Here is a 27,904-nt window from a genome sequence, read left to right on the forward strand (position 1 = left end):
CATGTCTTCGCAACGGGGCACAGCCAGTCACCGGCTCTCCATGCTAATGCAAACACCTGATCGTCAGAGCTGCTCCACCTGCCTGTGACCTTCACTCTCTGAATATTGGACCTCGCAGCGTAGCTTTGTGTTAGCACTCTTTGGTCGAATGTCTTCAGCTTAACTCCCGTCCCCTAGCAAAGACTCGTGACCCAGAATGGATGGCAGCCTCCTGTAAGTCAGGGCCTGGCACAGAGAGGTTGTGGCCTCAGGGCGGGGGCAGGCGGGGGCTCTGCGGCGGCAGACACTCGAACCCTCCGGTCATGCCGTCGGGGGTGCAGCCGTGCTTCCAGTTGCTGCGGATCGGTTCGTCGGCCGGGGACTCGGCGCGGGACCTGTACACGTTCAGGCCGGCGCTGAGCCACTCCGTGTTCCGGCTGGGCCGCGCGGCGGAGCTGTGTGACGTCACGCTGGACTCCACGTCGGTGTCGCGGATCCACGCCGAGCTGCACGCCGAGAGGGAGGCGGGCGAGGGGGCCGCGGCGCCGCAGGAGGAGGGCTGGAGGGTCCACGTCAAGGACAGGAGCAGTCATGGTGAGAGACGTGGCTCTTTAACACACACACACACACACACACACACACACACACACACACACACACACACACACACACACACACACACACACACACACACCTCTACAGTCATTGTGGAAGAGAGAAAGTTGTTACACACCCTCTGACAGAAATATCAATACTTCTATGGGGAAACACAATTACTGTCTTCTGCTGAATTACTAGCACCTGCAGCCTGACAGTCCAAAAGCCATCTGTAGACGTACGGACCAGAAACAGCTAAGAAAAGTGAGTCCTGAACCTGACGAATGAGGCCGAGCTAAAGCGGTTCCCCAAAGGTCACGTGATCTGACCTCTATTCAGGTTCAAGAGGTCAAGATATCTGAGGAATCCAATAAGTTTGTGCTTTTGAGGTTGCGGGGTAATTGAAAATGGATTAAACTAGGGGCTGAAAGTTGCCAGTGTTTACGGGGCTAAAGTAAACTGAGGTTGTGTCCCGTTGTTGTTCGATCTGTTAAAGAGTCATGCTTCATTCTAGAGTCTAAACATTAGTCACACGATTCAAATGCTTTAGAGCTGCAGCCTATAAGAAGCGTTTCATCCTTCCTGTTTGATTTGTTACAGAACGGTTTGATAGTGATTGAAGTGTCTAAACTTCGGATCTTTGTCCCACATGTTTGTATTGGTGGAATTAGAGAGGTGGCTCCCGAGCAGCTTCAGCACTCCTCGTTACAGACTGGATGAACAGAATTCTGCCTAAACATATTCCCTCATTAGGGGTTCTGATGACTGTTGGAGAGCACTGTCCAAAGTCTCCCACAGGTGCTCAGTCTGGTTGAAGTCGGGTGACTAAGAAGGCCACAGGGTATGATTTGACCGTCTTCATAACTAGCTAACACTCAGTTTGTCCTGCACTTTATTACCAGGATGTCTGTGATCACATTTGTTATTAAAATGTCACAAAGAATGAACATCAGTCTCTGCAATCTCCTTCAATGTTATCTGACTATCGGATGACAACAAGTGACAACAAGAACCTCTCAGGGACCGGTTGGACAGGCTTTACAGCAGATCTGTTAGACACAGTAGATCAGACAGGAGCACCAGCACAGAAGCAAAGCAATGTACTGCTGTAGACCAGGAGCAGCAACAGATGTGTTTTACACACCTAAAAGAAACCGGTATCAGTCCAGAGCTCAACATTAACACTTGCCGGGGCAAGTAAGCTCTGTCTTTGGGCAAGTTGAATTCCTCACGCCTCAAGGAGGGAGGGTCTAAGCTTCCACCACGACGCCGTACTGATGCTCTGAACGTCCTCTATTGCTCCTTACGTTGCTGCTTCTCTTTGTTCTGTGTGATAACAAACCAAGGCTCTGGATTTTGAACTGTTGCAGTAAAATCTAGTTAAAAAAATGCAGTAGACAGTAAAATCTAAGTAAAGACTACTGATGCACACGTTTTGAGACTCAGCTAGGACATAAATAACCATATAATGCAGAGAAAGTTTTGAACTGCGTTGGTGTTAAAGACATCAACACAGTCTGGTCCTTTTGGTCTCTAGTGGTGGTCCACATGTTCAGGACGAAGGAGCTCCAGCAGTGGACGTGATCCCCATGTGTTTAGGTGTTAGACTCGAGGGAAGCGGCCTCACATGGTTTGCACAGCGGGGTCGGAGTCATCGCTCCCTCAGATTGCCGATGGTTTTTCGTGAAGCACGGGGAGCACTGCGGATCTGACTGGATCCAAACAGAGCTCTTACTGTCTGTTTCACACGCGCTTTAATTTGTAATTTAAAAATTAGACACACACACACACACACACACACACACACACACACACACACACACACACAGCTGTACACACGTTGATGGTCAACAAACGGCTTTATTTTGGAGCTCTGCTCGCCTCATTTATTACGTATTGTTCATGTATTAATAATTCTGTGATCTGGCCCTGGCTGATATTAACTGGAAAAATCAGTTTGGGCTGATCATGTGACCTCCCACCACTTACAGTACCTGTCAGTGTGGTAATGAAAGACTCTATGGAGCGAGTTCAGTGCCAGCAGAAGATTTAAATAGAAATGAAAAAAATCTTCACCTGCTCTTGTGTTGCTAGGCACCTGGGTTAACGAGGTCCGCCTCCAGCCCGGCGTCCAGTGGGAGCTCTCAGACGGCGACACGCTGACCTTCGGGGGCCAGTCGGCTCCCAGGAGCCCCGAGTTCTACTTCCTCTTCCAGAAGGTCAAAGTTCGCCCGCTGGACTTCGACGCCATCACAATTCCGAAGGTAATCTTTGTTGTTTGTGAGGACCCACAGAGGAGAGAGAGTCGTCTCTGTGCTGCCCGATTCTGTGCAGCTTCACTTCACTACGCTTTTATAATGGAGCTTCATAGACTGAAGCACATTCTCACACAGACACCAGAGGCCTGTGTGTTTCACTCAGGGATTTATTGCTCAGATTCAACTTTTTTTAGTTTTTTTTGTTTGGTCGTTCACATCCTTTTTTTAAAACGTGGTCAACATCAGATTCCAGCGGGATCTAGTCTCAGTCCTGAACTGACCCGAAGTAAACATGGAGCCCGCTGAAGTCGGCGTTAACGCTTTCATTTATTAGTCGATGTGCACTGGAAGCCAGCGAACACATCAGCAGCACATGGTGATGAGGAGGATAGTTCTGTGTTTGTGGAGCAACTGCTGCCACTCTTGTACGGAGGTGTTCACACTGTTATGAAAACTTCTGCCTGCAGTGAGAACTTAAGTTTTGGGTTAAACTCCTGGAACATTTAGAACTGAGTCGATGTCATTTCCTGTTTTCCGGTGCCTTAACGGGCAGTTTATCAGCTATAGTACATTTTGTAATTCCATCCAGAGGAAGTGGTTGGCTCTAAATCACATATTTAAAGAGATGAAAAGGCTAAAAGTACAGAAATTGATTTGATGAGGCATCTTTAATAATTACCACTCATTATTTATTTTATTTAAACTTGAGGATCTCTTTCTGTTGTATGCAATCTTCCAATTTTCTGTTTTAGTTTATTCCAATCTTCATGTTGACAACTTTACTTCATTGGAGAACTCAAAGAGGCACAGACCACTAATATATCTTTGGCCAAAAATACATTTTGCAAACATTTGAAATTGCAAATTTTTTTAAATCCAACACATGGATCCCCAAAATCTCATGAAATACTGAATTTCATGTGACAAAATGAACCACAAACAATGAGTTAACGAGGTTGATGCTTTTTGCTGTCTTATCTATCTAAAGAACGATCTTAACTATTTATTCTAACCCAATTATCTAATCTCCATAAACAGAATCTGCATTACATGTAGAATCTGTAGGCAGTGGGACATGGATCTGGTCTGGGAAGGGTTCTGGTTTCTGCTTGTGGTCCGAGTTGTATTGACCAATCACGTTTGAGCAGCCTTGGGTTAAATGCAGGTGAACCGTTTGAGTGTGGAGCAAAAGAGGAGGAACACATCGGCCGAAATGCAATTCTGTGAACCGACCGCTTATCTATTATTTAGTCCCGCCCTCACAGACTAGCTGTCACTCGAGCACTAAATGAGGGTTCACCTCCCTCTATACAAGTCTCTCCTGCATAAAGTTGTAATTTATATACTTGTACCATGTCTCCTAGGCGGGCACCTTCTCCTCCGACTTACAGAACCGCATCAGAACCAACCTGGACCGCAAGGTGGCCGCCAACCTGGACCTGTCCAAGATGTCCATCAACCGGGCCACCGTCATCCTCAACTCCATCGGCAGCCTGAGCAAGATGAAGGGCAGCGCCTGGACCTTCAAGAGGAGCCTCAGCCTCGGGGGGGCCGCCTCGGACCCCGGCTCCTCCTCCCCGCCTCCTCTGGCCGCGGGCTTGTCCTCCCTGCTGCCGCCCTCCACGCCTCCGCCGTTCTCCTCCGCGGCTTCGGCGCCCTCCGCCAAGTCCCTGCAGCCGACCTCCAGGAGCAGGAGGAAGTCGGCCCACACGGTGCTGCTCGAGGACGACAGCTCAGACGAGCCCAGGAGCCGAGGAGGTGAGGCCCCACTCTACTCTACTCAGATGAACAGCAGCGCTGACGCACTGAGCGCATGAGGAAACGGGTTTTTAACAGTTAATGAAGGCGCATATTGGATATTAGCTTTTATTCAGACTAGATTGGATGAACTGCTTTCTGCCAAAACATATCACACAGGAAATTCAGGCAAAATAAAACATTTTAATTACAGTTTACTCTGAAGCAAAAGTCTTAACAGCAGGAAAACAGCAAATGGGTAAAAAGGTGAATAACTAGCTGAGCATCGATTGTCATTTTGGTGTTCAGCTCCAGCAGGAGTCGTGGAGGACGGGCAGCGGTCCAGGGGGAAGAAGAGGCGGCGGCTCTACAAGTCTGAGTCGGAGAGTTTCAGCTCCCCGCCTCCTCTGCCGCTGCAGCCCAAGAGCCGCGAGGACGTCCGGCGGCCGCTGGAGGCCAAGCCCTTCCCCGTCGGCATCAGGACCATCGGCAGCTTCCACGGCGCCATGACCAACAGCAGACTCAACCACCACCACCACCTCCAGGCGTCGCTCGCCAACGCCGCGGTCCACAAGCAGGAGGTGCAGGCGCTGCGCCGGGTCCACACGGTGGTGCACAGCAACATCGCCGCTTTCCGCCAGCAGAAAGCAGCGCACTGCTCCCCGGCGGCGCAGAGGGGCCGGAGGAGGGCGCACAGCTCCCCGGTGTTCTCTCCTCTGGTGGTCGGAGGGGAGAACTACAGCCTGGCCTCGCCTTCGGTGAGGATCCGCACGGAGGAGAGGGGCCGGGTGCAGTTCAACAGGTTCCACCATCCTACCAGGTAAGACGCTGATGGAGGAGGTCTGTCCCTCTGACACCAACACAGCTCCAGTATTTATCTGTAGAATGTGTTCTCTTCCACTAGGAGTCACTGAAGTCATTTTCTAATCTTATGCCAAAGGAGCTTTTAAGGAAGATTTCATGTTAAATCTATAAAAGATAGATTGCTTGAGGTGAAACCTCGATTTCCTGAATTCTCCAACAGTGACCATTAGATAATGCTTCATTTGCATATTTGAATATTTGTTCTTAAATCTGCTCTTGTGTTAAAGTCAGTAATCAACTGGGGACGTTTCACGGTGACATCACTTATTTGTCCCTATTCACCTGTAGTGTTTTTACAAAACGCATCTTTAAAGGCCGTTTATCAGTATCTCTTACATACACCAAACGTTCCAGTTTTTACTGACTATTGTATATTATTCATAGCCTGATTTCTACAACATTTTAGTACTAAAAACATGGAGAAAATGGATAGTTTTTACGGCTGTTTCCCGATTTCTGAGGTGATGCAAAGAGAGTAGAACATTCTGTTAAAACCTTTAACTCTAATATGTCAACAAAAAGACTTTAGAACCTGGCTTTATCCAATGTTCACATTTTTGTTCTGTCAATTAATGACAATTAGCTCATAATTAACATAATGTCATATTTAAACATAACTTTTCAGACAACCTGTAATACAAAATATAAGTGTCGTAGTGTGAGTCACCCAGTGGTTCATGGTGATAGGAGCTGAAATCTCTGGTGTCTGTCACTAATCAGGTTGACTAACAGCTGATGACAGCAGTGTTTACTATAATCCAACTAAATCCAAAGGGTCAGTGTTTGATCTGTGGAACATGTGATGAATGTCATGACATGTTAAAACACCCCTCAACAATCTTCCTCCCTCTCTTCTTCTCCTCCTCCTCCTCCTCACAGTAAGCGTCGAGGCCGCCCCAGAAAACACCTGCCCCCCCCCCGGCCCTCCCTGCCCTCCCCGTCCTCCTCGTCCTCTTCCTCCACCTCCTCCGCCTCCTCCTCCTCGTCCTCCTCCTCTTCTTCCTCCTCAGAGGAGGACGAGGACGAGGAGGAGGAGGAGGAGGCTGCGACGGGCGGGGCGGTGGAGCCGTGCGCGGCGCCACGGTGCCGGCTGCCCCAGCAGGACACGGTGCAGTGGATCCAGTGCGACGTGTGTGACGCCTGGTTCCACATAGACTGTCTGCACGTGGACCGCAAGAAGCTCCTGAGGGACCCCAACGCAGACTTCCACTGCGGATGTCGCTGACGTGACGATGGAATGAGACGCTTACCACATTTCCCCCTTAAATGTTTATTTCCTTCAGACCTTTCATCCATGAAAGAGAAGGAGTTTCCTTCAAATATTTAGTTTTTTTTTTTTCTTCTCCATCCTGATCTTTCCAAGTTTGAGGATTCGTGACCGAGCAGTGCCGCTCAGTTCCAGGTCTAAAACACAGCGGGGAAATGTTTGTGAGCACCGAGGTGGTCGTTGACCACTAATGAAGTGTCTCATCAGGCTGCCTCAGCAGCTTTAATGGAGTCATACATATGTTCAACTTTTCCTGGACGTTCCTTCGGCGACCTTTTTAACGTGGCCTAAAGGAAAGTGACGCTTGTGCTTTCCCGCCTCGCCGCTGATGAAACCCCCGTGAAACGTTTCGGAGCAGCATCAGCAGCTGATGTTTCCGAGACGGCTGAGCTCTCACTGTAGCTGCTGGTGAGAGGAGCTCGAGGGAGCGGGATAATCAAATGTTTTAAGGCACTTGTGCAGAAGCAGCTGCTGGATGTTCTTCTTGTGTGCAGTGGTGGCTGCTGCTGCTGCTGCTGCTGTGAGACATCAGGCTGACGGTGCTGCTGCTCTGGGAGGGACTCGTTACCAGGGAGACGTCATGAAATATCATCCGGTGGTGGGGGGGGGGGGATCCCAGAGGACTTGTCTTCACGCTAATGAACTCTCGGGTCAAAGTGGACGCCGGTGTCCTCTCTCTCTCACACACACACACACACACACACACACACACACACACACACACACACACACACACACACACACACACACACACACACGTCTTCGCTCAGGTGCTGCTCAAAGTGTGGAACTCCGGATTCTTCTCTTCAGCACCTTTTTCCATTATTAAAATGTCTGACTCTGCTCACCTGGACGAAAACCTTAAAACAGCATTTCGGAGCAGTTCACCCCGTGTATGACCTGAACGATGAGACTCTGAGCTAACCAGATACCGGTCGTGTTGAAAATATAGTTTGTCTGCTGGCGTTGTGTAAAAAGGGTGTTGACTAGTTTTGACTTCGATCATACCACTATGCGTGTTTCTTTGTTGTGTTTTGTTTTCCGAAGGAGAAAATGTAGAAAGGTTTATTCTTGAGCAATAAAATAATAAAAAAAAGTCTTAAAAACCTCTTTAATAATACATATATTTTTTTAAAATTTGTAATAGCAGAATTAAGACTAATGATTGGTTCCAGCCCGATGACACAGTGGCTCCTTATTATTAAATCCAAAAAAAGTGTTCCGTAAACTTAATAAACGTAGTGTTACTCGTCAAAAGGCTCCAGCTTCAGGTTTTGATGACCAACAAAAATAGATTATTTTTAATCCTTTTGAGGTTTCACCGCCTCACTGCAGTAATACAATAACAACCTGATGCCAGCATACAGATTTGAAGGACCTGTCGGTTACTCAAATGTAAAAGGAAAAAAGAAAGTTGTTTTGCTTGTTTCATCCACCATAAACAGTGTTGCATTCTGTGCTTTGTCTCTCCGATTGTTGAGCTCTGAAGATATTTAAATGCCCGTTTGTCTCCAGAGCGTCCACACAGAGGAACGTGGCGTCATGTTGCTGTTGGAGCTCCTCCTGAGTGAAGTAACCTGTGGAACGCAGCGGAGAGCGATGTGTTTTAATTGGCATGTAGGGAGAGTTGGAAATGACAAACTCTGAGGCAAAAAAATAAAATAAGAGTGTGAAACCTGTGATGGAGGAAAAGCAGAGGAGCTCATCCTGTGTCTCACTGCTGTGGTATGTTTTCAACCTGGACTTTATTTATTTCAATGCTGTCGTGACTGATGGAGGCCACACGCAGACCACCGCTGATCTGTCGGGCAACTCCTCACCGTCACCGTTACGTCCGCTGACGACATGAAAAGAACCTCAAGGAGAACCTCAACGGTTTGTAATTGTGTCCAACAAAGTTCACAAAAATCTTGCTACATGTTTGAAAATGTCCTTGACAAAAGAAATTCTTCGTTGACTAAAACTCTCTGGAGAAACTCGGAGTACAAAGAGTCACAACTTTAAATGTTCCGTTTACCAAACTATTTGATGAAGCCGTTTAGATTTACGACCATCTTTTTGGAGAGCTGCTCTGTTTTTCCATTCGCATTGCCTCGAAGACAAACCGCCTTCATGTTCCATCTGCCAAGGCTTGTGCCGGATTCAAGCGAGTGTCCGCTGGATACTTTTGGATTGTTGTCAGTGTTTCACTCGTGCCAGCTGCTAAGCGTGCGGCACACTAAACCGCTCAAATCCCTAAACACGGGACTGTTGAGGTGGAAGCAACCGGAGACTGGAGTTCAGGAACGGAGTTAATCAAAGAGCACGTTTCCCTCCGAGGAGTCCACAGAACTCTCACGCTGCCTTCACTTTAATCATCACGCTGAGATGCTGCAACACTTTGTGGGTCGAATAGAATTAAAACCTATTGTCACCATTCTGAGATGCCATCAGCATCAGAGTTGTTGTCGGGTAAGAAATAAAGAATCTTTCCAAAAAGAAATGGATCTTCATATTGTCTGCTTTATCTTCACAGAGGCTGTGAACTACAACACATTTCATTTATTTCACATTCTTCTGGCGCATTCAGCTCGAGTCGTGATCGATGAAACGATATTAGAAATTTACATTTTGTTTTTTCCTCCGGCCTTTTGTGTCGCCTTTTTAAGAGAGAGAGAGAGAATAAAAAAACTTGTGTGATCCCAGACAGAGATGTGATCGATCTGGATATTATTGTGATCACAGAAGTGTGAGAGTCTACAAGCAAAGGGAACGGCCTCATAATTGAAGCTTCATTATCTGGTGTTCAGAATGGATTTGTCTTATCTGGGCTCTCCATGCGTGAAGTCACGTTCACTCCCAGAACGACGGCGTTTCTGCTTCCACACACACAACCTGTCGACAGCCGACGTACTGAGAGGGAAGGACGCTCGGTTATAACCGCGTGTTGTGACGCATCATATGTAAAGAAAAGATTCTGAGTGGTTCCATGTTATTTATTGATTAACGTAAACTATTCACATTTGAGGTGTGACTTGGTTTGACTTAAGGGTTCAGAATTGTAGTTTAAAATATTCAGAAAGTGAATCAACATTCTCAACTAATGAATTGTCTGTGTGTTGTGTTGCCGAGGTGACTGAAATGAGCATGCTAACTAGCTAGCCCGGCCCGTCCTCTCCTGTAATACCACTTGTGCCCTTTTGAGGCGATAGTGAGTCACTGTAGAGTAGGGCTTGTGAGCACGTTGAAGGTGCGGGGCTCGAGTACGTTTTTAAAGTGTATTTATTGGGTTAAATCCACAGTTCGTCCGACCCAACGCCAGGAGACTACTTCACCGGGAGTTAGGCGGGAAGTTAGCGGTTAGCTGAAGCAACTTTCATTCAGCCAGCGCAAACCCCAGCAGCAGGGCTCCGATCCACGGGGGACCACCCCAAACCCAGCTGGATCCCCACAGGTTAGACCTTTTTTTTAAAAATTTGTTTGTAATTTTGTGATATTTTGACTTTGTCTCTGGGAAGCTCCCAGCTTGAAAAGTGCTCTTCAAATAAGATCATGACTATTATATAAGCTAATGAGAGACACTGAGAGGCAGAAGTACAAACATGCAGTTAACTGTCTTAAAATGTACAAAATGTTAAGGGGCTCTTGGGTGTATTCTGGATTGTGCTGGTGTTGGATGAATGAATGGATGATGGAGATTTTTAGTGTCTGTCTTTTTTATTCTTCTCCAGAGTTGGAAACGATGCAGTGTCTCATTTTAGAGCAATATAAGAGCATGCACCCCCCCCCCCCCCCCCCCCCCCCCCCCCACACACACACACACACACACACACACACACACACACACACACACACACACACACACACACACACACAGGTTATGAAATCAACAGATACATCGTGCAGCACATTTGTCGCTTATGACTCCAGGAACCCCATTACAGTGTGATTCACCAGTGGGTAGTACGGAGGAGACGGAGAGATTATGGAGCCGAAATGCCCGCTGCCTTGACCTGCAGAAGGTGGAGGGAGACAATTACATTTGTCCAAACTGTTTCCATAGCAACATTCCCCTCTCTCTTCTCTCTCTCTGCTCTCTCTCTTCTCTCTCTCTCTTTTTATTTACATCTTTTTGTTGGGAGGGGCCCCGACTGCAAGACCGGAGCTCCAACCTGTAATAACAGCCGGCTCCTTCTTTCCCCTAATGATGCATGACTGAGACGGAGAGAAGCTGGTTCTGTCACTTGAAACTGACAGAGAGCGAGAGTGGAGTGTGTGTGTAGGTGTGTAGGTGTGTGAGATGGGTTACAGATACAGGACACACACCAGTTACACGTGAGGGCGTTTCCATCTTGTCTCCATGCTGGTAAAAGGGAGAGGTCACATCGAGATGAAAGCACAGGGCTGAAAACTGTAACAGCCAACACTCCTCATCCAGCAGCTCTCTGGCCCGTCTCACACACACACACACACACACACACACACACACACACACACACACACACACACACACACACACACACACACACAGGGTCATTTTCCCTCTATCTGTCATCAGTGCTCTGCAGCAGCTGGCCGGCGGTCCTGAATCCAGGCTGCATGTAATGTGGGTGATCTGAGAACATGCCGTCACTCTGATGGGAGAGAGCTCCATCAGTGTTCTGGATAGCAGTGATTCCCTCAGAGTTTGGGAATTGGTGCTCTTTTCTCCAGATAGCCATCAAAGTTAAATAGAAGTGTGAATAAAAGCACAATTTAGTGTGTAACATTTTACACAAAAAAACTACAAAATATTCTATTAGTAGTAATAAGAAAAGGCTCCAAAAATCCAAATGTAGACTTTTGGGTCATTTTTTAACTCAACCTCGTAAAATACTGATTAATATTCATGGAAGTGGTTCCATTCTAAAGTTCTTTTATAGTCTAACATTAGCTTTTTACTTCTACTTATTGCATCCACGCTATGTGAATCATAAAAGTGGTGTTTGCGAAGATTATCTTGCTGAACAAAACCCCAAAAAGTATTTGTTGGCCACAGAGATGATTTTCTGCAATCATTCAAAACCCAATGAATGTGATGCTCACCTAAAATACATCATCACTGCAGCGCTCTCTTTTATAATAGTTTTAAAGTTTGGTGCGATATTATTGGAAGTGAAACCGTGATTTAACCAAATCCTTGGTTGCTGCGACCCAGACTGAATCTCTATTGGACACGCTCCAAAAATGCTGCATTCTACATCTTTCATCAAAACCCGTTTGCATGTGTTAATCAGGAGATGTTCGCACCAAGCAGAGCCACAGAGAGGGTACAATCCTCTCGGCTCGTGAGTGTTGATAAGAATCATCCTCTTTTCCCAGTGGGCCTGTAGTTGTTGTTTCCTCGTGGCCCAGCGGGGGGCAGTGTCGGCCTGACGCACGGAGGACGAACACGGGGAGCCACTCCCTGCACGTCACACCCACAACGGAGATCATGCGCTCCCATTATTATCCCTCAATTAATGCAGGGTTTTGAATTGTGAGCAGGGTGGATGTATCTGAGTGGGTTTTAATGGAGCACAGAGCTCAACTTACTGACAGGTTCTCTTTGTCACCTGTATGCTTTCATCTAGTTGTGTGTGTGTGTGTGTGTGTGTGTGTGTGTGTCCCTGTTCGCCTCCGTCCTCTCCTGTGTTTGACAAAGAGGCTGTCTCCTTTTGACCATGCAAAGTTGAATCTTTGTACGTGTGTGTGTGTGTGTGTGTGTGTGTGTGTGTGTGTGTGTGTGTGTGTGTATGCATATATCTGCATCGACTTCATCTGAATGAGTGTGTGAGTGTGTGTTTGTGTGCACACCACTCAAGAGCAATGAGGCATGTTTGTGTGGGTGAATTTCTGGACCGTGCACACACGACTGTGGGAGATGTGTGTGTGTGTGTGTGTGTGTGTGTGTGTGTGTGTGTGTGTGTGTGTGTGTGTTATCTCTCCGCTGGCTGAGCCCTAGCAGAGGAGCAGCTGCCGATCCGTCCCCAATAGCCTCTCACATTTTGCTCTCCTCTGCTCCCTTCCCGTCTCCTTTCATCGTCTCTCCTTGCATTGCCTCCTCTACCCTCTCTTTGCCTCTCCTCTTCTCTCTTTCACTTTCCTCTCCTCCTAGCCCCTCTCTTCGTCGCCTCTCCTCCTAGCTCCTCGTTTTCCTTTGCCGCAAACATCACCTTTGAGAAAAGATGACAATAGCGGGAGTGAAAAGAATCTCTTTGTCTTAATCTTTCCTCTCCTTTCCTTGTTTGTGTACCCTCTCCTCTCTTCCTCCTTTGTCTCATTCAGTCTACACTCATCAGTTCAGTTCAATTCAACATACAAATAATCAAATCAACAAAACAATAACAATAATAAATCTCCTTGTTTTCCCCCTCCTCCCTTTTCATCTCATTATTTTTTCTCTGTTCTTGTCATCTCCTCTCCGTTTCCTCTCTCCTCCTCACCTCTCCTCTCCTTTTGCCTCGTCTCTTCTCATCTCATTTTCTCCTCTCTTCTTCTCTCCTCTCCTCTCCTTCTTCCCTTCTCTTGTTTCCCCATCTTCTCTTTTCATCTCCTCTTCATCTCTCTCCTCCTCTCCTTTTGCCTTTTCTTATCTCCTTGTCTCCTCTCTTCTTCTCACCTCCTTGTCCCCTTTTCTCCTCATGTTTCCTCTTCTTTTGTTTCCTCTCTTTCCTCTCCTTGTTTCTCCTCACCTCTTCTCCCCTACCTCTCCTCTCCTTTCACCTTCCCTCTTCCTCTCCTCCTCCCTTTTACTCAATTTATACACTTTCTCTACACTGTGCCTTTTTTGTTCACCTTTTCTATTCTCCTTTACCTTCCTTGCTCCAAAATTCGATCAATGACATTCTTCTTTCTCTCTTACTCCCCCCCTCCTCTTTTCCCTCCATCTCTCACTCTTTTCCCCCTCCAGTTCACAGGAAATGAGATTCTGGCTTATTGGCTTATTTTCACCTGTCCCCAGTTTGACCTTTGCATGTCTCTCTCACACACACACACACACACGCACACGCACACGCACACGCACACACCTAGCCTCCACGTAAGCTCACACACACAAGACACATTATATACAAAAGGTAACCCCCCCCCCCCCCCCCCCACACACACACACACACACACACACACACACACACACACACACACACACAGTTGAACACGCTCCACTTCATTCCTACATTGTTTCACCTCACAAATCACTCTAAATTGGCCGCAGCCAGAAGAACACACAACCTCTCTAAACTGTTTAATAACGCCATTAATCATTCGGCTCTGACTTGGCGCCGGCACCGCCGGCTCTATAAGTGGCCTGGAAGTGGGTTACGATTTTTAAGGGGACCCCAAGCTATGACAGGGGCCCCCCCAAAAAGCTCTGGATTAATCGGTCTTTCATCTCGTGCTACACGGTCTTATAACAGACTCTGAGAGGAGCGAGTACCTCATTCCACTTATTCCAGAGGTTATAAATGAGTTTCACAGCCATGAAAAGTACAGTTCAGTCCTGTGTGGAGAGGGAAAAAAAGACAACAGAGGGCATTAAATAAAGATGTCCACCATTTGACACGCAGCCTCACAAAAAATGATTAATACGCTAGACAATGACTAAACAAATGATGTTTCTTTTGAAGTTAAAGTGGGTCACTTATCACATTTGATACTACCAACTATATGAATACAATCCAGCAGTTTAATCCACAGTAAGTTCATAAAAGATTTTGCATCTGCTGTTATTTTTTGGCAGTAGTGTGTGTGTGTGTGTGTGTGTGTGTGTGTGTGTGTGTGTGTGTGTGTGTGTGTGTGTGTGTGTGTATTTCTTTCCTAGGGAAAGTTTTCTCAAACATATACACTGTTGTCCTGCCAAGTTGCTATTAATAAGTTAGTAGTACAAAAAAAACAAGATTTGGGCAATTTTAAAGGAAAAGAAAAGATCATTTGTATATCAATGACTCAAAGAACATTTTTTTCTCGTATTTGATGAATTGATGTAAATGGAGGCAGAGTTTAACCACAGCAAAACTATCAAAACATCCATTTACAAACTCCAAATCCAAGTGTCACTGATCCAGACGCTCACTACTTCACAAACATGCATCTTCACTCGATGGTGCAGGGCTGACCCGTCTGTCAAACCGTCGAATGTTTGAGGGCTCTCTCGCAGACATTTTGAGCCCTTTATCCACCCTTTCCATAAGTCTGCATTGCTGCAGACGTTGCCCAAGTGAATTACCCACAATTCATAGCAATATGAAGTTAAACATGGGGGCTACCAGTGGAAGCGCGGAATTTTCAGAGAAACATTAAGGATGAAAGATGGAACATAAAAACACATGAAAGAGGAATGGAAGCAGAGATTATATTACACAGATTTATTCATCAAACAGTTCATTTTGTTACTGAAGCTGTTTCGACAAGAACAAGTAAATAGATTATTTGACAATTCCCTACACTCTTGTGAGGCAAAAGCCTGGAAGATGTTCAAGAGTGTAAAAATATTTTAAAAAATACCTACAATTGTACACATTTTCCTACGTTGTCATGGTAACCGCATGCCAAAAATATCTCTTTTACAACCATTGGCAGTTGCGTGGCCTGATATTTCCGGTGCGATTAACAAGAACATTTTTACAATGGCACCTCATATCCAAGTAGTTGCCGACCCCTTACTTAAGTAATCCTGCTGCCTCCTCAGCTCTCTGCATGTGCCTCAAATCCCTGTTTGAGAATTCCCTGCAGCGTAAAACAATTTCAAACACTTTGGACTCGCATGGACAAGTAGGGCGCCTTCGTGAGCGTGAGAGCGTTTGTGAGGAAGGGTTTTAAATAGTAAGGATTTTTAGTAAAGATGGATGTGTTTGGAGGGCAGCATACGACTGGATAAATGAGACTTACACTGCAAGAGTTGTGAGATTTTGCTGCACTTTTGCTGTTCTTAAACGTGACCCACATCTACTTCAAATCATCAAGAGGTTTTTTTATTCTTTGTTCGCATGGGAGAAAAACCTCTTCAAGATTTCAAGGTAACAAGCAATGAGTCACTTACAGACAACTTATCAGTTTGTGGGTGGAGTGTTGCTTTTAAGACAGTTTTGGAGTCGAACCCTTTTACTTTCATCACTTCTGGGAGCGATACCGACACCTTCCAGTATGCTCCTTGCAAAGTTCCCCAAGACACCCAAAAACACTTTGTACAGTTTGTTAAGACAAGCACACAAAAATAACCTCCCTTCAAGGTTTCTTTAGCTGTTCGTGTTGGCTTACAACTTTGATTCAACTTTGAATCTTAACTAAAGAGCCAACATGAACAAGAAGTGAGTAGAAGTGCTCCGGTCCTGCTGTTGATGATCATGGGATATGGTCGAAAGCTCCAGAACAGCTTCTAAATGGACCTCATATGGCTTGTCAACTGCTGACAAGACTGAACTTTAAATCTCAAGGTAAAGTCTGTCACTTAAAAATTACATTTACATTTGAAGAGAAACGTAATGCTCTGTATAATTGCTTAAACATAAAAATATAAACGATCGTAGCACTCGTTCAATGTAAAAAGAATATAGTCTTGGGTGAAATTTGAAAAAGTTACCCGTCTTCAAAGAATGAGACATGACAAGTTTACTCTGTTAACATTTAACCAACACCACAATCGTTCACTAACCTCAACGTTAAGTGCTTTTGTTGTCTAAACCTAACTACATGTGGGACTCAGGATGCAAACATTTAATCGTACATAAATGTAATTTCTAGTTGACAAAGTCACTCAAGTTAAAAACCAGAAGCAACAGACTCTAGTTGCTGTAACTCAGAGGAAAAGGAGAGAAGTTCCAAGCTGTCTTGAAAGACAAAGTTACTTTTGACTTTAAGAGTTTATGGTTTTAATAGCTATAATTTAGCTTCCTCTAATGTGTGTCTTGCGGTGATTCTGAAAATGATAGTTCCATTTAGAAGATATTAAAATTGAATCTAAAATGTTTGGGAGGTTTGAACCCGGAGCGGTGGTGGTCGTCAATTTCATCTTACTTCAGCTTTAACCACACGCCGTCCTCTTCCCCAAATCACAACGTTCAGACTCTATAAACAACTGACAGTGAGCGGTAAAGCTCAAACCAAGCTGCCAAAACGTGCCTTCAGAGACCTGTGGGAGACATCACAATCTGTTGGAGATACATATGGTGGAGACGACGCTGGGGAAAACTCGGCATTACACATGAAGTAATTAAACTTACATTACTGACTACTAACCACAGTTGGTTTCCAGTCAGCACAGCAGGGCTGGTTGTTAGCATGATGAACTTGATGCATCGTGAATGAATAAGGACTGTCACAATGCACACACAACTTGTGTGTCTTCTGCAGTCCTCATCAACTTGTAAAATTGGAAAAGAAAATCATATGACCATGAGCACAACCTTATACATCTCCATATTTGGTCTTTTTTTTGTTTTTTCGTAAATCAATGGTCATTCTTTACATCTGACTGTGGGTTTTGTAAATTTAACCAATAAAAGTATTAAATCAGCTTGTGACTAAATCCAGCGTTTGTAGCCATATATATATATATATATATATATATATATATATATATATATATACACACACACACACACACACACACACACACAATTGCTGACATGGCGACTTTCTCTCAAGAGTGAGCAACTTTTGGAGCTAGTGCTGCTAGTTACTATCATTGGAAAAGAGGGGCCAACACTGGGCTGTTCAGTTTTCAGTTGGATCATTTAAAAAAAAACATAGAACGAGCACTGATTTAACTAGGGTGTGGCTAAGATGAAGAACTTGACATCACAAGTAATGATGTAAAAAAAACTCTTCTGTTATTGTTCTTATTTTTTTTAAAGAATATCAGAGCATCCAGGTGGCCTCGAGGTTAAAGATTCTGGACAGGTAAGCGAAGAATCTTTGGTTTGAGTCCAGCTTGTGTCCTTCGGTACCTCTCTCTCCGGTTTGTTTCCTGTCATTTTAATACTGTCACTATTGAATAAATGCAAAAAGGCCCCTTAAAACTTAAACATTAGGAGCATATCTGGCACACTACAGTGCATCTATATGAATGAGACAGATTTATAGTCACTTTAATTGGCAGCAGTTTGTCGATCCAACAGGAAGGCCCAGCAGAAAGCAGATCCTCAGGAGAGTTTGCATCTCTGTTCAGCACATCCCGAGAGTCTCTCACTACAGGCTCTGATTTAGAAAACCACTTCCCTGTGAGGCAGAAACATGGCTTTCCTGTGTATGTGTGTGTGTGTGTGTGTGTGTGTGTGTGTGTGTGTGTGTGTGTGTGTGTGGCAACAGGAAATTAGCAAGGCAAAGAAACCCAAGGCTAAACATATTACAGTAAAAAGAATTAATAATGTAAAGGGCAAAGCCTCCCTTGGCAAAAACGCTCTATTATCATCAATCTGTGATGTTTAGTTCATCTTTTAAGTCATTTAACAAGTTAAATGTTTTCATTATTGTTGAACCAACTTGATTCTAGATTGTATGACGTGTATTAGGGACATTTATTTTAAAAAATGACATAGTGTGAGGTGGGGGGTAATATTCAAAGAAAAAATGTGGATATTCTGAGATTAAAGCATACACTGTATAAGAAGAATACACAGTCACCGTGACATCACACATTGGTTTGTGGACTTCTCCCTTTTTTATCTCTCACAAATGTACCACTTAAATCTCAGAGAATGTCGCAGCAGTTTTTTTCAAATACCCCCTGCCACTGGCTTCTTTTTTTTTTTTTGGCCCTCATCACCGTTGTTGTAAGATAGGTATGTTTATTTTAAGTTATACAAAAACCATGACTTTACACTTTTCACGTACTAGATAGATAGACAGACAGACAGACAGACAGATAGATAGATCGACAGACAGACAGACAGACAGACAGACAGACAGACAGACAGACAGATAGATAGATAGATAGATAGACAGACAGATAGATAGACAGATAGATAGATAGATAGATAGACAGATAGACAGACAGACAGGCAGACAGACAGACAGACAGACAGACAGACAGACAGACAGACAGACAGACAGACAGACAGATAGATAGATAGATAGATAGATAGATAGATAGATAGATAGATAGACAGATAGACAGATAGATAGACAGATAGATAGACAGATAGAAGGATGATTTTGACAGAGTTGGCGATAGACGAGCAGACGGAGAGATGAGCTACAATGAGAGAGTGGAAAGCAGTGAGCGAACATAATGGAACAATCCCGGTCTGTGTCCAGTGTGTCCTGCTCCGGTTGGTTAGCGGTGTCTGTTTCTGGCCTGTTGAGGTTCAGCCTGATAGCTGCGGGGACACGCCAGTCTCTGTGGCAATTATCCATCAGTCAGCTGCAGGATGAGCCGCTCGGACTCTACTGTGGGACATTCACAGCGAAGCGGCTCGGAGCTGCAAACTACTCAGCTCGGTCTGCTCGGAGGGGAGAGATGCATTTAGTATGCAGAGCGCCGGCAACAATTCATCACTGAAATGTCTCCTCTAGAAGGATTGAGATGAACTAGTTTGGTTGCTGAGGGTCATGTACGTCTGACAGACCCAGCCTGCAGCTCGGCACATTAAATGTCTGCTATGGGGGAGGACAACAGCATCAGATCATTATTTTTAAACAGTGATTAGCATACAGATCATAATGATGGAACAGGAAGTATGCATCTCAAAAAGACAGCTTTGACAGGAACCGAAATAAACCGGTTGGGTTTTGCTAGTTTTGCCTCTTTTTGCCATAAAATAAATATTTTGTCAAATATATGTGTATATATGTGTGATGCACACACATTGCTGCCATTCATTGTGCTGTACTTTTTTTTTGTATGCCTGTTGCTTTTCATCTATCCTCTACTGACATACTGACATAATGATCTGTGGTATTTATGTTCAAAAACATGTATGTTGTAATGATTATTTCTTGCCCCAAAAATAGTCCTGCACATAACCATCCATAAAACGGTAAACTGTCCATTTTACACTTTGTACAGATTAAAGAAATGAGATGGAACACTTATATAGCATTAGAGGTGCTGGTCTTAGTATTTTGTGACCTCTGGACGGAGCTAGGCTAGCTGTCTCCCTCTGTTTCCAGTCTTTATGCTAGGCTAAGCTATCCGGCTGCTGGCTCCGGCTCCATGTTTACCGTACAGACATGAGAGGGGTACTTATATTCTCATCCAACTCTTTACACAAAAGCAAATCGGCGTATTTCCCAAAACGTGGAACTATTCCTTTTAATACACAGCACATATCCTCGGCGCTGTACAGAAATGGCCTGGCTGAATCTTTGGAATAAATGTTGTTCTGGAATTGGATGTGCGTGCTCTACATCTGCATAATGTTAGGTCTTTCTCAGTTGTTTTTGTTTGACTCGGTCTGTCCCTTGGTGCCAGTTCTGTAGCCAGTTCTCGCCTGCCCCAGGCCCCTGCATCTACATTCTCATCCATCCACCAGATGCCCTCAGACTCTCCCACCTGTCCCCGTCACCTGACTCTCACTTCCACCTGCTCACCGGTTTCCCTCATCAGCCCTGCAGTATATTTACTTTCCCATTTACGCTCATTACCCACCAGATTGTCAATGTTGCTTCGTGCCTATCTGAACCTGGATCTGTACCCTTCTCTGTACCTGCATGTTATCTTCCTCAGTACATCACTGAACGGTTCCTGTCCGCCTGGATTGTGCGTATTTGGGTTCATTCCTTGTTGCCTCGACCGCCTGAACATTAGAGATAACTTTAAATTACTAGAGGAACTTTTAAGTAGTTATGAAACAGACTCAATTAAGTACTGATGGCTCTATATGACCTACAAAAGTAAACAAGACCATCAGAGAGACAAATCTGCCTTCTCTATAACTTATTGTTAGAGCTCCTTATCAGGTACGGTTCCCTGCGTCATCAGACAAAATGAGAGCTCTGGTGGAGAGCTGGGCCTGCTGGAAGGGAAGGGAGGCAGTGGTGAACCAGAACCAAGACTGAGCGAGGACAGCAATACTGTCAGACCCCATGCTGCAGCAGAATGAGAGGTTTTCTAAAGGCAGGTGCAGATCTTTACGACAAGTGGTGGTGCTCTTTGAGGACACTACCACTTTTGTGTACAGGAGCTGCCAAAATCAACATATAATGAAAATTGCTCGGAATAACTTTAAGTGCCATATTTTCTAAAATCTATTCTCCACCTTCAACAACCATCTATTTTGACTGCCTGAGCCGGGCTGTATGGTCCTAATATTTCCTTCAGGTGACAGATAGTGTCAGCTGTCTTTTACAACAATAACAAAAACATCAAAAGCTAGAACTGGAAGTTTTGTTGCTTGATAAAGATTATCACTTTAGATAAGCAGTCTGTGTCTGGTGAATAGAAGCAGAGTATCCTTATATTTTAAAGATTTTGCTGACACTTGTGACACCGGAGAGAACCGTGCAGAATGCAGCAGCTGAGCTACCAACAATACAGACTGTGTGAGTCATTCACAGTGACACCATTTCCCAAAGACATACAGTCTCTCAAAGATAAAAGCCAGGTGATGGTATCTTTGATGAGGACTGTCTTTCTTCTGGCTGATGTATTGGTAGAAAATAAAAATCCGTTCTAGAGACATGTAACGATAAACGTCACTCGAATCTATTTATTGCGTTATGGAACAGCATACCTGAAGCCTCCCTGGGGATCCATGTATGACAGATGGAGGTAAACAGAGCAGGAGGCAGGGAGAAAAAGGCAGGTGAAGCTATTTGAGAACAAACAAAAGCAGACAGGAGCGTGATCGGGTCCTTTTCCGGTCTGTGGACGCTCAGCCTGCTGTCCCTTATCCTCCAGCGTCCCATTAAGTCAGGGAAGAAATGTGGAAGAGAGAGGCACCGGCGGCGCAGCGTGACGCCAACAAACAAACAAGTGAGCTGGCACTTGGATGCCACACGAGCATCAGGAAAGTAGAGACCTTTCAACAGCACTTCGATTGTTTTTCCTCAAATTTAGTCTGTTTTCAACAAATCACGAGGGAAGTTGCAGTAAGGAGGAGAGTCTCCCTAATGGTTCAATTGCATCTGGCAAACAAGGGCAGTGCTGTTCCACGAGTGCCTTTGTGCGGCTGCAGTTGGGCAAGGCCTCAATTACCGTCAAAACCATTTCAAGGTGAGTGGCAGCGCCTGATTGATACTACTATTAAGATCATATTTTTACCGCTGCACCACCTTTTGATGGTGGTGATAGGGGAAAGGGTATTCTGGTGGACGAAGTCAAGCAGAGAGAAAGTGAGAAGCACAGCGGGAGAGCGAGATGATGGTTCATTTGAATGGCAATTCGAATTTTCCTTTTCCTCAGAGGAGGTTGGAGGGCACAGCTCGCCACTGGAGAGGAAGTGAGACAAAGGAAGTGAGAAAGACAGAGACGCAGAAATAGTGTAGCTATAAAGACTGTAAGAGTGAGACGCATGAAAGCCCCTTTTAGACACACCACACTTCACTCTGTAAATGTGCTGGCAGTAAAGATTATGACTACAATAAGTGGATCATTTTAGAATATTTTGCTACCAGTGAACAGAAGTGACCATATTTGGACGGCACAGGAGTGACGTAGAGATGACGTGTACAGATTTTGTAGCGACCTGTCAATCACCGTGTAGACCCGCCCTAAAGCATACTCTGCTTTATGGTGTATTTGACTGTAAATGGATCATAACTTACTAAATGAACATCATGCTGTATTGAAGAAGACTTGAAACTAGAGACTGAGACCATAAACTCATGTTTACAATGTTTACTGAGGGAATAAATCAAGAGAGAAGTAGAGTCATTTTCTGATAGACCAGATGGCAACCTATGGTTCTGAAGAGTGTCTTAAACTTGCATTCTCTCCACTGACCAGCAGGGGGCGACTCCTCTGATTGCAAAAATAAGTTTGATTGTATAGAAGAAAATGACCGTACTTTATTGCTTTAGGGCGGGGCTACCTTGTGATTGACAGGTCGCCTGTCATACACGGCGTCTCTACGTCACTCCCCCGCAGTCCAAATATGTTCACTTACGTTCGCTGGTTGCAAAGACACAAGATGTAATGGCCGTAAATCAAGATGGCGACGCCCAAAACGCCAAACTCGAGGCTTCAAAATGGCAGTCCACAAACCAATGGGTGACGGCCCGACGTCAGACTTACAATCAGACTTCTTTTTGCAACCAGAGGAGTCGCCCTCTGATGGAAATTAGAAAGAATGCAAGTATAAGGCACTTCAGCATTGGCTTCACTTTTCAGAACCGGAGGCTGAGTTTGAACCAAGAAGGCAAACTTCATTACTCCTTTGTAATCATCATTGTAATGTTAGTTGGTCCTCTGCCTGTGTGTATCTCTTCTAACCATTATAATAGCTGTGAATAAGGGAGAATCACAGTGTATTAGTGACCTGTTGCTGCGGAATGAGGCCGCGTGTGTCAGATAAAGTGGCTCCGTCATTGGACGAGACAGTTTAATGGCTTACATTGGAGCTACTTTGAGGGGTCGCATGCGCTCCACTTTTCACGGCAGGTTCGGAGATTAAAAACGCCGGCGGCGCTGAAACGCCGTGACCCGCCGTGACACGGCAGGTGAAAGAGGTCTGAAGAGCAAATTCAATTCCCAGAACCATAAACTACAGAGATTGTGCTGTTATTGTTTCTGTTGCCTATTCGAAGTCGCTCTCCGTCTATTCCTCGCTGTGATGAAAGATTCCTGGCACTCACACACACATCACTGACAATCACATCACAACAAAAGCATGCACACACACACACAGACACCTGCACAGATGAGATGCCTAAAAACTTTCTCTGTAATGCATGCGCCACAGCATTCACACACCCACACAAAACTTTAAGAGTTAAACTCCCACGCACATACACCCTTTTCATACATACAGAAACCCTCTTTCCTGACGCATATCTCTTCCTCACATAGACATTTTCTGACACACACACACACACACACACACACACACACACACACACACACACACACACACAGCCATCACTCACTCAGCAGTGCCCACAGCGGGTGGCTGGCAATCTTCTCCAGGCTTCAGACCACAGGTGGTAAACCAAACAATCAGCGGTTCCCACCGTGATATCAGAGCAAACTGTCCTCACGCAGCTCAATTGACTTTCCTGCGACACTGTAGAGTTTTTTTGGTGGTTTTTTTTTTTTGCTTTAGTGACTACTTGAAAACTCAATAATAACGACGACAACACCAGTGGTCAGTTCCATCTGGAGCTCGGGGAAACAGTGTGCTCGCTCTCCTTTTGGGGGGGAAAACTCAATAAAAATGACAAAGTACAGCGGCAGTGAATGAGGTCAAACAGGGCCTGTCTTCTATGAAGCGCTGAAACGATTGACCAATGGTTCAGAAAATTAGGACACACACACAAAAAAAGATAGAGCGAATGCTTCTTAAATGTGATGGTTTGCAGCTTGTTTTATATCATTGTGAATGTTATACTTTTGTGTTCTCAATTGTTGGTTAGACAATGCAGGACATTAATTACTTAATTAAGAATAATGTCTGTCAATTTGTCTGTTTATCTATCTATCTGTCTATCTGTCTGTCTGTCCATATAAGACGTTAATAAAGTTAACTGTACTTCTTCCTTAAAAACATGAGCCGCGTTCTAACCCTTTCTCCGGCGCAGCTGTAGGAAACAGTCCGGTCCGTCCTGTTAGCGGCAACGGAAACATGCCGAAAAGTCTGCTAGCTAGCCAAACTTCACGTCGTCTACAGCCGAAGCTATAACTTCTGACCCCGCTGCGGCTGAAGCTGGGGCATGGGTGGATATTTTGTGGCGTACTTATTGACGGTTCTGTTGAACTGCATGTTGTGGGACAGTTCGAGGTGAGAAACTAATAGAACTGTTTCTAGAAACGTTAGCTACACTTTGATGAGGAAACAGGGTGTATGTGCTACGTTATGTAGCAACAGAGGTCACAGTACTTTGCTTTGCTTGAATCTTTGGTTTGTGTGAGTCCCTTAGCTTGTTAACTATTCCTGTAGGTGGAAATGTCTTTATTTTTGTGAAGTAAAACACAAAATTCAGGCGGCAGGTGAGAATTCAGAAAATAAAAATATAATGGAATATAATGCAGTGAGGTTTTTAGGCATTCTGTATTGCTTTCTGATATTTATTCTCCTGTAAATAAACTTTTAACTTTTAATTTTATCTCTGCTGAGTTAACATAATAAAGTCATGATTTACTCTTCCCTCCTCTGTGTCTTTAACTTCTCTAAATGTTCATGTGGCACCTATTCAGCTCAATGAATAATTCATTTTTTATTAATTTATAAACCCCTGGACTTTATTATTTAGTAATGTTAGGAGTGGTACGTGTGTAAGTGCTTTCTCCCCTCCTGCCTTTCTCTCTCTGCCTCCCTTGTTTTCTCTTCAGGTGCCAACGAGGTGATTGGTTTCCACCTGTGCAGACCAGTCATGCTGCTCCATGGTTCCCACACCTTTCAAGCTGGCCAATCAGCAGAGTGTGGCCCAGCATGGAAGGAGGAAGCCTGAGGAGTTCACTCGCCTCGTTTTTGTTCTCTGCCTGTTTAAGCTGACATGGTTGTTGTTAAATTGTTGAGGTTTGTGGTGGGAGGTAACTTGCACCCTTTACATTTGTAAACACACGTGGATTAACTTTGTCTAGATACATTACGATTTTTGACAGGTGCCACCCCTGTGTTTGTTTTGGTGAAGACATGTTAAGAGAAGCGTGTAAAGCCATTTTGTTTTCAGAGGAAGGTGTTAGCCAATACTAGTTTTGTTATATTGATTTCTATTTGTTTGGCATGACCAGATTTGTCCCATCTTCTCCCACATTGTTTGAGAACCTTTGTTTGAAGTATACCTGAGTTTAAAATAAATCCTGTTAAATTGTTAATCTTTCACATTCTTTGGTTGTCGTGTGTTTGTGCCAACTTATCCCATAGACTGAAAAACAAGGAGAATAATGTCAAAATGTAATGTCAACCAACATTAGAAGTCAATCAAAATAAAAACAAGAATATTTTTAAATTAAAAAGTTTAAGTTTAACAAAATACAATGTAAATTGACAATAAAAACATTTAGTTGGTTGCAATCTGCAGCCTCACCACTAGAATTTGTATTTGTCTTTTTAACTTAAACTTGTTATTCTTGAAGTCATTGAGTCATAGAGAAATAACAAAAAGTTGTTAGTAAAAAGTGTTTATTTGTGCAAGTTTAGCATGAATAAATGTTTCTTTTGCCTTTGTGTCTACATTGTTGCAATCAGTTGATTCAAATATAAACAGTCCATAATCTTATACACACTTTACTCTGCTTTCTTGCCATAATTTGCCACACAGACTGCAGTAGATTCTGAGATGAGCACTCCTATGTGTAAATGATTCTTAAGAGGTTCTGTTCGTGTAAGGTGATTATTTCCTACAAACCTTTTTCTTTGTTACCTAAGTTAATCACTTCCTGCTAGCTTTTATTTTGTAAGTGTCTTTTTACGTTTTGGGTCCTTTATTTTGAAGTCCTTCTGGCAGATACAAATCGCGTCAGAGAGTATAGTAACTTTATTTCGGATTTAGAAAAGTAAGATAATTGACTGTGCAGACTAAAAGAAAAGTGTTATAAAATATATTCCTCTGCAATAAGAGTTCATTAATTAACGGTTAAGCACCTAACGTTAGCTGGAACGGGAACAAGGTATTGTGTGTTTATTGTGTTTATTGTGTGTTTGATGTATTACTGTTTCAACTAGATGCTAATGTTAGCTTAACAGGGATAGCTAAATGACTAAGCAGTAATTTTAAGATACTGCCAGATTTCGCTTTTTACATTTTGCTTGCTTTTGAAAAGTATATATGAGAGAAAATGTTTAATTAATGCTCCCATGTATATTGAAATGTAATTTCAATATACAAGCTCATTTATGTTTTATCTGTTCCGTAGCTCTTAGGTGTTTTCTGGAGATTGGTCATAAGGAGAAAAAAGTCATTTTGTGTTCATCAAATTAAGGATGACGGTTGAGCATAAATAAAGGCCTCTGGAAACATCAGTAGACTTCACCATCGTCCGGCTGGGGTCCGCTACACTATGTGCTGAATCAGGAATCGTTTCGAATTGAGAATCGATTTTTAATTGAATCGTGAACCCAACAATCCAAATCAAATTCAATTGTGAGATACTGAAAGATTCCCACCGCTAATGACTTGGATGGAGCTTTGTGTCATCTCCATTTAACAGCGGGAACAGCTCTGCTGTAGCGCACAGCTTCACTTGCCATTAGTAATAATACCTCTCTGTGTGTTTATGGAGGTATTTGCTACAGAGGGACCAGATTCAGTACCTGAGGAGGAGGAGGAGGACGTGTACAGAGCATGATGGCCTCTTCCCATTGGTATGTTTGACTGAAGGCTTCCTTTCTTCACTTTGAATGGGATGTATTATGAGATACACTGTGTAAGATACATATACTGTAAATAAGAACCGTTCAGCATTTTGGCCATCGCCATCTTGTTTTTGTCCGTCGCCACAGTTCCACATAGTTTTCACAGTTGCCATCTTCATTTTTGCTACCAGAAGTGAAACGAGACGGTGAATTCCAGTACAACCTAATGCTGAACAAGACATTTTTATGAACCAAAATGCTAACTAACTTTGATGAACGAAAAACACACTTTGAAAGGGTTCAAGTTGTTGGATGAAAACACAGACAACTTGTTATCAGGTTGTCCGTTGGTCTGTGTGTCCGTGAATTCGATATTTCAGGAACACCTTCAGTGAATTTCTTCAAATCTGACGCAAACGGCCTCTTGGACTCCAGGATGAACTGATTGTAATTTGGTGGTCGAAGGTCACTGATCTTGGTTTGGCCATAGTTCATATGCTAATTATGACAATTTCAAACAAATGTCTCAAAGGCTAAAATGCTGAAGTGATGACTATTGGACCAACATGGATTGTAACAACTTGACTGGTATTTCTACTTTTTGTTTACCTGATTGGACCCAGCAGTAAAGGTGGATTGCATGTGACCAGGTATTTAACATTGCACCTTTTGCTGCAGGGCAGTGCGATGCACCGGCCAATCATCTACGTGCAAGCGTGAATTCCTAGATCACATTGGGACATAAAACTGTTTGCGTTGGGATCGTAGCCAAAAGGACAGAAAGATTGTCGCCACAATAACTTTCTAGATTT

General features: G+C 44.1%; 1 protein-coding gene across 1 annotated transcript; it reads left to right on the forward strand.

Annotated features, from left to right (window-relative positions):
- The first annotated feature begins 302 nt into the window (after positions 1 to 302).
- On the forward strand, positions 303 to 9,147 carry tcf19l (transcription factor 19 (SC1), like). Its single transcript, XM_068711497.1, has 5 exons — positions 303 to 573; positions 2,671 to 2,840; positions 4,199 to 4,592; positions 4,881 to 5,391; positions 6,315 to 9,147. The coding sequence occupies exons 1-5, from the start codon at positions 303 to 305 to the stop codon at positions 6,658 to 6,660; spliced, it is 1,692 nt and encodes a 563-aa protein (XP_068567598.1). The 3' UTR covers positions 6,661 to 9,147.
- Positions 9,148 to 27,904: the final 18,757 nt, after the last annotated feature.

Source organism: Cebidichthys violaceus, unplaced genomic scaffold, assembly GCF_023349555.1.
Source record: "Cebidichthys violaceus isolate CVI_PGR_0920_01 unplaced genomic scaffold, fCebVio1.0.p SCAF_16, whole genome shotgun sequence".
NCBI lineage: Eukaryota > Metazoa > Chordata > Actinopteri > Perciformes > Stichaeidae > Cebidichthys > Cebidichthys violaceus.

What these genes read in the sequence shown, in the direction of transcription:
- tcf19l (XM_068711497.1), top strand. Translation starts at nt 303, where the DNA reads ATGCCGTCGGGGGTGCAGCCGTGCTTCCAGTTGCTGCGGATCGGTTCG. An exon ending in CGAGCCCAGGAGCCGAGGAG is followed by an intron (nt 4,593 to 4,880) that starts GTGAGGCCCCAC and finishes TTTGGTGTTCAG; the next exon opens with CTCCAGCAGGAGTCGTGGAG. An exon ending in AGGTTCCACCATCCTACCAG is followed by an intron (nt 5,392 to 6,314) that starts GTAAGACGCTGA and finishes TCCTCCTCACAG; the next exon opens with TAAGCGTCGAGGCCGCCCCA.